At 35.0% G+C, this 12,364-nt stretch overlaps 1 protein-coding gene across 18 annotated transcripts in view; it reads left to right on the forward strand.

Annotated features, from left to right (window-relative positions):
- PPHLN1 (periphilin 1) overlaps window positions 1–12,364 on the forward strand; it is a 247,493-nt gene that overhangs the window by 107,556 nt on the left and 127,573 nt on the right. For 16 of the 18 annotated variants that reach the window (XR_006204793.1, XR_006204796.1, XR_006204792.1 and 13 more), the window contains 2 exons: window positions 3,513–3,677; window positions 6,006–6,067. Coding sequence is in view for 12 of the 18 variants with exons in the window: in XM_042946278.1 (XP_042802212.1) it covers window positions 3,513–3,677; window positions 6,006–6,067 (227 nt within the window). In the remaining 6 variants the exon portion in view is untranslated. The remainder of the gene's footprint in view (window positions 1–3,512; window positions 3,678–6,005; window positions 6,068–12,364) is intronic. The other 2 variants (XM_042946287.1, XM_042946286.1) reach the window with 1 other exon arrangement.

Below are 12,364 nucleotides of genomic sequence, written 5' to 3' on the forward strand. Positions count from 1 at the left end.
CTCGGAATTTTCAGCCCAGAGCCCCACCCAGGGCTCGATCTTATGAACTGTGAGATCGTGACCTGAGCTGAAATCCAGAGCCAGATGCTTAACTGACTTAGCCACCCAAGGTGCCCCCGAAATATCTGCATTTTAAATAATAGAAATATTTTGATTCCATTGGGTTTGTTTTTAAATTAATTGAAAATGATTCTATTATCCTTAATCTTTTAAGGTAGTCTTTAGAAGTTACAGTTTTTATTTCTGGTTTGTAAATAATGGTGCCATTATTTTCCAAGATATTTCTAAAATGAAGACTCCAACCGTATCAGTACCTGAAGCCTTGTGTATTTCTGTTAGCATCTAGAAAGGGAAATTATGGGGCGCCTGGGTGGCCCAGTTGGTTAAGCTTCTGACTCTTAGTTTCAGCTCAGGTCATGATCTTATGGTTTGTGGTTTCGAACCTCTTGGGATTCTCTCTCCCTTTCTGTCTGCTCCTCCCCTCCTCTCTCTCTCTCTTTTGCTCTTTCTGTCTCAAAATCAATAAATAAACATTAAAAAGGAAAAGTACATGTTTATAGCTCCATGTAAATTTGTAGGAGAATTTCAAACTCTGATGGTATTTCCAATCATGTCCAGCATTGCATGTAATATAAAATACTGTTTGAACTTTTTTATTAAAAAAAGCTTTTGAGGGGCGCCTGGGTGGCTCAGTCGGTTAAGTGTCCGACTTCAGCCCGGGTCACGATCTCGCAGTCCGTGAGTTCGAGCCCTGCGTCGGGCTCTGCGCTGATGGCTCAGAGCCTGGAGCCTGCTTCCGATTCTGTGTCTCCCTCTCTCTCTGCCCCTCCCCTGTTCATGCTCTGTCTCTCTCTGTCTCAAAAATAAATAAACGTTAAAAAAAAAAAAAAAATTAAAAAAAAAAAAAGCTTTTGAAAAATTCTGAAATCTTTGCTTCTCATCATGAATTTTGTTAGAAAAATCCTTGCATGGTATTCCTAGATAAGATAGGGACTTTCTGAAAATACAGTCTTGCTTCATCAGATTGCTCCAGTCATCTTTATTTCCTTAAAACTTTTCATATAAATATAGAATTTTCCTTAAGAATAGATGCCTATTATAGAGGTGAGATGGTAATAATGTACTTATATTTGAACAATCTCAAAACATAAAGAGTTTAATCTTCATTGCTAGGTACAGAGCTGTCATTAGGAGTTTTTTTGTTTGTTTTTGTTTTTCTGTTGCTGATTAACAACTTTGGAATGATTTTATTTTTATTTGGAAAAAACGGTTTATTAAATATATGACTAAGTATGATTCAAGTTTTACCATATGCATTTTACAATCCTAAAATAACTTTGAATAGAGGAAAAGGTTGCATGTAAAGTAATAAGCTCTCTATTCATGCAAGGGTTTAGACATGCATACTTATGCCACCATCCCTCCAAATAAATATATACAAACCAACAAGGACGATATAGAATGGAATTGTATGGTTTCTTGGAATTGTAGAAATCAGTGATTCTAATTTTATGAATAACAAATTTTAATTTAGAGAATGCTATAAATTATGTTTGCTGATTTTGGCTTAATGTTGAATTTGTTTAGAAGCTCAATGTTTGCTTAGATTTAATTGAAACCTCTTTGAAAGATAATTTTTATAAGAGCCTGTGGGTTTGTTTATCTATTATATATTATGTAAACTATAAAATATTTTTTTTAATTAAAAAAAATTTTTTTTAACGTTTATTTATTTTTGAGACAGAGAGAGACCGAGCATGAACGGGGGAGGGTCAGAGAGAGGGAGACACAGAATCTGAAACAGGCTCCAGGCTCTGAGCTGTCAGCACAGAGCCCGACGCGGGGCTCGAACTCATGGACCGCGAAATCATGACCTGAGCCGAAGTCGGCTGCTTAACCGACTGAGCCACCCAGGCGCCCCTAAAATATATGTTTTAATGTAATATCTAACATACTAAAGAAAGAAACCACCTTATAGCCCCATGGGAAAAAATTAGGTAGATCATTTTAGTTCTTAAATAGATATGAACTATTAATTTTATTTTTTCTCAGCACATTAACAAATTTCCTACCCACTGGGAAATTTGAATAAGACACAGTAATTTAATGATTGAATAGTTGCAGTTATTAATGCTAAGAAGTTATTTAAGTGAATAGACACTTTGAGGAATTGTGTTTCACATGGACATTAAAAAGGTAATCAAAACAACAAATATTTTTGAGTACATAGTGTGTCCTACACATTGTACTAAATTTTTTACAATCTGCTTTTTGCTCAGTCTTCACAACAACTCCTTGAGGTAGGTAATAGTATTAATCTATTGTATTGACGATGAAACTGGACATAAAGATGGTATAGTAATGCCCTGAATGTTGGGCTTTATTTTGGGCTTCATGTTTTTATTTTGTCCAGTCAGTTAATTTAAATTGATCATGGCTTATACTTTGATTGCTTTCTAATTTCTTTCACATATATTTACTCTGATACTGGTAGAAGACATACCATGAATGTTCAAGGCGAGATTATTTATAAATACATGTCGTGTAGCTCTCTAGTCCTTACTTGTTGATAACCATTTTGTTCAGTTATTTCACAGCAACTCCTAACCTAACATAGGTGTTCTTCTCCCTCTGTCCAATTTCCCAGCCTCCCCCCCAAAATCCACTTAGTTGCTCAAACTTTATTTTATTTTAAAGTTTATTTATTTTGAGAGAGAGAGAGACAGAGCAAGCGAGCACATGGGAGGGACAGAGTGAGATAGAGAATCCCAAGCTGGCACTGCACCACCAACACGGAGCGTGAGCCTGACTCAGGGCTTGAACTCACAAACTGGGAGATCATGACCTGAGCCAAAACCAAGAGTCCAATGTTTAACTGACTGAGCCACCCAGGTGCCCCTAATTGCTGAAACTTTAAAACATTAACAACTTACTATTTTGAAAATGAGTTCAAATTTTATATTGGGTTTTCTTTTGCTTCTAGACTGTGAAGTCAAAGGCTGTTTTCTCTCCAGCGGTTCTGGAGAAATAGCAGTGTTTCCTCTTGATGATTCTAGCTCAATATTCTGTCTCTGTTTGCTGTTGCTTAAGTGTAAAGATTTTGTATTTCTTCTGAATAGTATACTTCAAACACATTAGACTAAAGGTGTGTGCTATCTTAAATGGTTTTGTTTTTAAAATTCTTAGGCAATTAGGATTAGAGCTATGTAACATTCTTTCCATAGTTTATTTTTTATTAAAATAATAATATGTATTTTTTCTTTTATGATTGATTTTTAGTATTGCTACTTGTTATTTTAAGCACCTGGCTTCGTTGAACAATTTTATTTCCTTTAATCCATGTGAAAACATTACTATTAGTTATATTCATGTTATTTCATTAATGCATTTTTGTTTGTTTATACATTTACTCTATTTGATTAAGGATAAGAACTCCTGTGCTTTTAAAAAACCTTTCCAAAACCAAATAGAGAAGTTAGTGATTTTTATATATTTCTTTTTGTCTGTTTTAGGATGGCTACCATAGAGTAGTTAATATTGTGCCAAAGAAACCACCACTGCTAGACAGACCTGGTGAAGGAAACTACAATAGATATTACAGTCATGTTGATTACCGAGAATATGACGAGGGCCGCAGTTTTTCTCATGATCGAAGAAGTGGTCCACCTCACAGAGGAGTATGTAAATTTCCCCCGTGTACTAATTGTTATATTTTATAAGTTTAAAAATCATGTAATTTTTGAAATTTATGTGATTGGCCATGAAGGCAGGTGAATAAACACTTCCTGCTTGATGCTCTGTTGACTTCCCTGCTAGAGCTGTCAAATGGGAACTGGTAGTGGAGAATCTTGGGATAAAGTGGGTAAGCCATTCTGGATAGCTCTATCTAAATGACATTAATTCCAACTAACCTGTTTTTTTATCCCCTAAATTGGAAAGAATTTGCAGAAGCAGATAAAGGTAATCTATGTATTGCCTTGGTACTCAAAAAAGTGATGAGCAGGTGGTTACCATCTCTTACTGGAGGTACTCACTTATAATTACTTTATTTTCATTCATGATGAGATGCTGTGGGTGAGGTTGGATTAAGGTTGTTGAACTTTAGTCTCATTTTTGTTGTACTTATTAAAGTCTACTTACTCAAATTAGAAAGCTCTCACAACACTGTCCTATATATAATAAGCACTTTTTAAATGTTAGCTGTTATTACCATTGTTATTATTGTATTTTGTTTCTTCTGATAATCTTTAATACTCTAGAAGTATGTATTACATGTTGCAACAATCTGTCATTGAACTTGACTGCAACTATTCCTTGATGTAGTTCCTTTGACTTGGCTTGTGTGTTTACCTCACTCCTCTGCCAGACTGTTTTTCTACATTTTCTCTTTTTTCCCTTTGCCTACTGTATACTATTGTAATTTACAGTACATATTCAAACGTTTATATTAAAATTTGACCTCATATTGGCTGTTGGAATTACTTTCCATACTTCACCCTTAAAGTCATTTACCCAGGATTGTGTGTATATATGTATGGAAGTCCAGTTCTCTGATTACTCCATCATGGTGACTCTTAACAATTCTAAAGTAGTAATGAGACTATTCAGTGTTTTCTTGTAGTTTTAAAGTTGGGAGTGCACAGCTTCTTTCTCATAGAATTGATTCGTGTTTTTTTCAATTTTTAAATGTTGTGCTGTTCCTTTAGGAAGACGAATTTGGTGTAGAAAAGTAAACATTATGCATTGTCTCTATCCTAGAAATACTGGACTTTGCCTTTGGAGTTACTCTTCCAGGTAGTCTGAGGAAGAAAAAAATTTGGCCTTGCATAAGATTGTTATCCCTCTTGTGAAAACTAAATGTGGCCATTTAATATAAATAGGGAATTTTGGATTCATTGGACCAATTTGTATTTGAACCCTCATGAATATGATTTTTTCCCCTAAAACCTGGTAGCATAATAGTGCCTCAACAATAGTTTTTTTATTACAAATTGTGTTCATTCGTACTTTGTGCAACATTTTCTCTTTAAATTCTCTTCAAACAAAAATAACCCCACTTGAGATCCTTAGAACTCTCGTGATACTAAGTTATCTTGAGTTCAGTTATATAAACTAACTTTATCCAATATCTTATTAGAGCTGTTGAATTTTCTTTATCTTTTTGTTATATTGTTTTTTGTTTCTTTGTATTTACTGTTGAGAAGAAAAATGATGAATACATAATTCTTATGTAAGAGTAGAGTTTATGATACTAAAGAGGAAGATGAAAATAGTATTTATTTTAGCGGAATAAGTATTTCTGATTATAAATAATTCACATTATATTGTTCTACATATAATTTTAAAGTAATTGGGCGTGGATTACTGTGTGTGTGTGTGTGTGTGTGTGTGTGTGTAACGTACCTTTCAAATGTATCTGTTTTAGAGGACAAAATGCTTGTTTTGATTAATCTTATACTTAGTGCCACATGTTGCTGTAATTTAACTTATCAGTAGGTGATGGTTTCCTATTATATTGTTTCCAAATTATGGATTTTAATGGGAGTCAAGATGAGAAAAAATTTGAACAAGTGGGAAAGTAACAAATGTTTCCTGGTCTTGAATTTGAAACTTGGTGAAAGAACTTGACAGAACGAAAATAAAGAGACCTGTGTGCTTGATTAAATTTAAATCGAACCTTTGTTCATATAGCAGTCCTTAGCTGTTGTGATGTTGGTGTATGTTTTTGGCAATAAGGCTGTTAGGCCCACCAAAGAAGTACCGTAAGCATTTTCATGCAGATAAATGGTTCCGCAGGTTGTCAGTCCGCTAAGTCACTTGTTGATATGGGTGACTTGCTGTATCTTTTTTTTCTTCTTCATGCCTCTGAAGCTCAGATTTAGAGAGGTGTTTTTGTCCTCATTTTATTTTGGTCTTAGAGACTCGTTTCCAGTAGTACTATTAGATGTATCCTACTTGACCTAAATAATATAAACAAATGTCTAAGGAGCTCTTTTATTTTACAGGATGAATCTGGCTACAGGTGGACAAGAGATGATCATTCCACAAGCCGACAGCCTGAATACAGGTAAAAAGATAAACATAGTACCGTAACCACTCCAATACTTGATTCACTGAGACGTCTGAGGTTGAAATCTAACCTCACTGCTTATAGATGAAATATTTTTAATTAGGATTTAGAATTTTGAAAGCAACAAACATTATATTTTTGTGATTAATATAATAGCACTAATAGCTAACATTCTGTATCTATTGGCATTTTGTAATTGATAACAAAAAATAGTGTTTGAACTATTGGTATATTCTTATCAAATTATTAAATTATCTCTAATGTGTGATGTGGATTATAAGGTATCTGTTTACTTAATTAGAAAGTTAAGGCTTTTTTTTTTTTCCGTCTAGAATATTTGAGTCATTACAAAGTTTCCTTTATTCTTATTTATTTATTTTTAAATATTTATTTTTGAGAGAGAGAGAGCATGAGCAGGGGAGGGGCAGAGAGAGAGGGAGAGAGAATCCCAAGCAGGCTCTGTACTGTCAGCATAGAACCCAATGCAGGGCTTGATTCCATGAACTATGAGATCATGACCTGAGCCAAATTCACAAGTCAGACACTTAATTGACTGAGCCACCCAGGTGCCCCCAGAATTTCTTTTACTATAAGGCATTTTCTTAGTTGCTTTATTTTGATAAGTAAAGTTCTATTGGAAAGACACATTTTGGAAGGACCTCAGTCGTTGTTAGCCTTGGTTAATTATAGAGACTCTGATAGAATAGTTAGAAAAAAAAAGATGGACAGATTTAGTCAAGTTTTTTTGTTGTTGTTTTTAATAACTTCACAAAGGAAGTAGTAGAAGTTCTTAAAGGAGCTTTTTAAAGATTTCTTGTGAACTGTCAGAGAATAACCTATGGAGAATGGAAAGGCATCAACTGCTACAACTCTAGGTGCCAGAAGTAGACAACAGGATTCAGTGGATTAGAGCAAGGCAGTTTATTGCTCACAGCCCAGCAGTCATCAGGGGCATTGGCATGGTAGTGCTGGTTCCCTGCCCTCAAGTCCCATAGAGTCGTGTGGTGGGCAGAGATGGTGGTCGTGCATAAAATGGGATGCACTGCAGCTGAGGAACACAATGTCAAGAGCTTGCTACTTTTTTGTAGTAAACAGGAAGCAAGCAAGCCAGCCTTCTTTCACCGAGAGTGAGTAGTCACGTGGTGTTTATGCTGTGGTCACCTTGACGTATTTCATTGTATGACCAGTTATAGAAACTGTTCAGTGTCAGCAGATGGTTAGGTCTTGCAATTTGGAGTACACGGTAGGGATGTGCAGGGATGGTCTGAACCCATGGCGGACTGCCTCTCTCAAAAGAAATAATAGAGAAAATAGATGCTGAAAAATACTTTTTTTTTTAAAATTTATTTTGAGAGAGAGAGAGAGAGAGAGAGAGAGAGAGAGAGAATCAATCCCAAGCAGGCTCCATGCTCAGGTCAGGTCAGATCAGTGTGGAATCTCACTCAGGGCTTGATCCCATGAACCATGAGATCATGACCTGAGTGGAAAGCAAGAGTCAGATGACTTAACCGACTGAGCCACCCAGGTGTCTTGATACTTTAATAAAATTTAATTACTGTGCTAAACTTAACACAGTAATTATAAAGACTTTTAACTACGAGTGGAAGAGAATTTCCTTTATCTAATAAATGGGGATTTGTACTGAATGATAAAGTTAGAAGCATTTGCTTTAAAATGAGAATGAAGCAAAGATGCCTGTTATCACTGCTTCTATTTATCATGGTAATGGAGGCCTCAGCCTCTACAGTTAGACAAGAAAAATATATAAAAATTATAAGGGTTAGAATGAAAGAAAACTTTTTACAGATGATAAATTGTCTATGTAGAAAATCCAAGAGAGTCCATCACTATTAGAACTATTAGGAAATTAGCAAAGTTTAGTTTAATAGCTGTTAGCATAAGTTAGAAAATGTAATTTAAAATATTTGCTCTGGCATAAAAACTATAAGGAGTGATAGGAATAAATCTAACAAAATTGTGTGAGACCTATGTAGTTGAAATGGCACGTCATTTCTGAAGGACACTGAAGACCTCAATAAAAGGAGCAACATAGGGGCAACCGGGTGGCTTAGTGGGTTAAGCAGCCGACTCTTGATTTCAGCTCTGGTCATGATCTCTCAGTTCGTGGGGTTGGGCACCACATCAAGCTCCATGCTGACACCAAGGATCCTACTTGGGATTCTCTGCCTGCCCCTGCGCTCTCCCAAGCCTCCCCTGCTCATGCTTTCTCAAAAAATAAGTAAACATTAAAAAAAAAGGGCACAACATGTGTGTGACATCCGTGGTTGGGAAGAGACTGTATCACGAACATACCAGTTCTCAAATTCAGGTGTTCCTTTAGTTTGGTTCCATTCCAAATTCTAGATTTTTTTCCCATGGAAGTTGGCAAGTTGTTTCTAAAATTACCATGGAGTAAAGGGCCAAATGGCAAAAATAGCCTTGAAAAAGATGTGAAGACTCAATATACTATCTATCATAACTTCTCAAGCTGTAGTATTGTAAACTGTGAAACAGAATAGGGAGTCTAGAAACAAACCTAGAGTATATCTAGGAATTTGGGATATAGCAACAGTGGCACTTCAAATCAAATGGGGAAGGAATGCAGTGCTGGGTCAAGCTGCCATCATTTGGGGGAGAAAAAGTGAAATTGAAAACCTGGTGTGTCAAAATATCTGGTGTAATGAAGTCCTAAATATGAAAAGCAAAAGTGTAAGAAAAACTCTTTTGATTAGATTAGCTCATGGCTTATATTCACTCTAAAGAAACAGTTCTCAGGTTGATTTTTAGTTACATTGTTTTTCAGTTTTTAAAATAATGGTATGTTTCTATCTTTATTTTTCCTTCTTGTCTTTTTTAGCACTTTTTTATTTTCCTGCATGTGTATATAATTTTACATAAATGAAATAGGATATCATATATGGGACTCCTCGTTTCCCACAGTCATGTTAACAGTTTGGTGTATGTTCTATATTTTTCTCTATATTCACAAACATTTGGGGTATTTGTTGTTAATGAGATCATATTATGCATACTCTTCTGTAAGTTGCGTTTCTCATTCAGTGGCTTGTGGAAATCCCTCCAGGTTATTTGGTTTAACTTTTATTTGAATCTTTTTAATGGCTGAGTTCTATTCCATCTTGTGGACATACCAAATAATTAGTTGTTCATCTGTTGATGAATATTCACTTTGTTTCCAGTGCAAAGTTTTGTCGTAATAAATCTGAGTATATAATGTCATTGTGAAATAGTACTTTGCTTTCTATGTGATAGACTGTCAGAAGTGGAATTTCTGGGTCATAGGGCAGATATATTTTACATTTTCATAGACAACACTTATGTTTCTATTTTTGAAAAAATCTAACATTTTAATTTGGTTACTTAGTTTATTTTTCTTATTTATAAGTATAATATAAGTAGCATTTTGGAATTTCTTTTTTTGTTGTGATTCCTAATTGCTCTTTTCTTTCTTTTTTTAATTTAAATCCAAGTTAGTTAACATACAGTATAATAATGATTTCAAGAATAGAATTTAGTGATTCATCAGAATTTTGGAGTTTCTTTTAAGAATTGCTGTAACTGTGTCCCATAGATTCTGATAGATAGCAATTTTTTTTTTTTTTTTTTTTTTTTTTTTTTTGCTGATTCTGACACAGTATATTCTATTCATTCTGTGATCAGAGAGTGTTGCCTGTACTTATACTCTGTTGTTTGAAATTTTTTGGTATAGAGTTCATTGTATATGGTATATTCATTCATTTGATAAATATTTATTGGGAGACTGGTATATGTCAGGTTTTCTTTTAGCTCCATGGATAAAAAGGTTCTCTTATTGGCCTACATTTTAATATGAATTGTAGATAGTAAACAGATAAAAAACAAAACCTAATTCTTATGAAGAAAAATAAAACAGGTTAGTGTTGTATAGATGGCTTCTTCCACATTTTCTTGTACCTTCACTTGATGTCTGGGTGTCTTCAGTAACATTTCAGGTATTACGTTATCACAGAAGCTACTGCTTTTACAGGCTAGCATCATTCTGTCTGTACATTGTTCCCTTAATTAGGTGGCCTCATTGAAGAGTTCCAAGCTTAAAGACTTTGTGACTAGGAAATAACTTTGTTCTAGGGGGAAAATAGCTGCATTGTAAACCATGCAGAGGGTGGTTGTAAGAGAATATGGTTCTGAGTATTTAGGAAAATATTTTAATTTGTGTTTTGTTGGAGTGTACGTGATAATTCTTTGTATCGTGGAGAGAAAATATTAGGATATTTAGGACATTTATTTGAAACCGTTTTTAAATTTATAGAAAAGTTGCAAGAATAATTTTAAAAACTGCTATAATCTTCCACCAGAGACCCCCAGTAATGTCTCCTACAATGCCCCAATAATGTGTATTTTAGCAAAAAGATCTATTCTGAATTTACAGGTCATATTTTTGTAGACTTCTTTAATCTGGAACAGTTCCTCAGTCTTTTCCTTGATTTTTATGGCTCATTGTTATGGGCAAGATGAATATAGGGTGGACATTTTTTAGAATGTTTTCAAATTTAGGTTTGTCTAATGTTCACGATTAGATTTAAGTTATGCATTTTTGTCAGGGCAGTCCCTGAAGTGATGCTGTATTCTTTTTATTGCATCCTGTTTGGTTGCATAGGTTGTCATTTCATCCCCTTTTTGGTATTGTTGACTTTTATCACTTAAGATGGGGTCTGCAAAATTTCTTCACTGTGAAGTTAGCCTCCTCCCCTGAAATTAGTGTTCTGTGGGAACAGAAATAGTTTGAAACTATATGAGTATACCATTCTTCATCCCATTTTCACCCACTAGTAGTAGCCTGAATTATTATTTTTAAGGTTATTTATTTATTTTGAGAGGGGGAAAGGGAGAGAGACAGAATGAATGCAGGAGGGGCAGAGAGAGAGAGAGGGAGACAGAGAATCCCAAGCAGGCTTGGAGCCATCAGTGCAGAGCCCCATGTGGGGCTCAAACTCATGAACTATGAGATCATGACCTGAACCAAAACCAAGAGCCGGACGCTTAACTGACTAAGCCACCCAGGTGTCCTGGCCGAATTATTAATATAATGGTTTCTAATGGTGATTTTGTAATAGATTGTTCTTTCTATATTATGCATGCTGTTACCTGGTATCAATTGTGAGAAAGAGCTTTCTCTCCATCACCTTTAAGAAAAAACAAAACTTTGTTTATATCAGTATGGATTCATGGATTCCTTTTTTACTCAGTGTGTTACAGTCTGTTCCTATCATTATTTTGATGCCTAGAGTTGGTCAGTGAGAATCCCTTCACAGTAGCTTCTGTGTTTTTTTCAAAAAATACTTTGTTGTAGTGGCATATGTATGATATAAAATATGCCTTTTTCACAGTTTTTAAGTATACAACTCACTGGCATTAATTACATTCACAATGTTGGATAACCAGCACCACTATTTTCAAAAATTTTTTTATCATCCCAAACAAAAATTATACTTTAACTGTCAAGCAATAATTCCTTGTGCTTCCTTAACCACAGACCATGTCAACAACATTCAACTTTTTGTCTTTAAGAATTTTTCTATCCTAGGTATTTCATGTAAGTGGAATCATACAGTATTTGTCCTTTTATGTCTGGCTTCTATCACTTAGCATGATTTTTTTAAAGTGATTTTTAAGTGTTTATTTATTTTGAGAGCAAGAGAGAGTGCCTGAGTGGGATTGGGGTGAGAGAAAGGGAGGGAGAGAATCCCAAGCAGGCTCTGTACTGTCAGCACAGAGTCTGACATGGGGCTCAAATCCACAAACCATGAAATCGTGACCTGAGCCGAAATCATGAGTTGAATGTCCAACCAACTGAGCCATCCAGGTACCCCTAGCATGATGTTTTCAAGGTTCATCCGTGGTGTAACATGTTAAAACATTGTTCCTTTTTATTGGTGAATAATATTCCATGTTATGTATTTACCATATTTTATTGATTCATCTTCTGTAGGATACTTGGGTTGTTTCTACCACTTGGCTCTTGTAAATAATGTTGCAGTGAACATCGACACATAAGTATCTGTTTTGAGTCTCTGTCTTAAATCCTTTTGGGCTTGTACCTAGGAGTGGAATTGCTGGGTCATATGGTACTTGTCTGTTTAGCTTTTTGAGGAACCACCAAACTGATTTCTGTAGTGGCTGTACCATTTTACATTCCTACCAGTGTATGAGGTTCCCAGTTTCTTCACATACTCACCACCACTTTTTATATTCCTTTTATTGTGTGTGTGTGTGTGTGTATGCAAGGGCATTCTGTTA

This window comes from Panthera leo, chromosome B4, assembly GCF_018350215.1.
Source record: "Panthera leo isolate Ple1 chromosome B4, P.leo_Ple1_pat1.1, whole genome shotgun sequence".
NCBI classification, from domain to species: Eukaryota; Metazoa; Chordata; class Mammalia; order Carnivora; family Felidae; genus Panthera; species Panthera leo.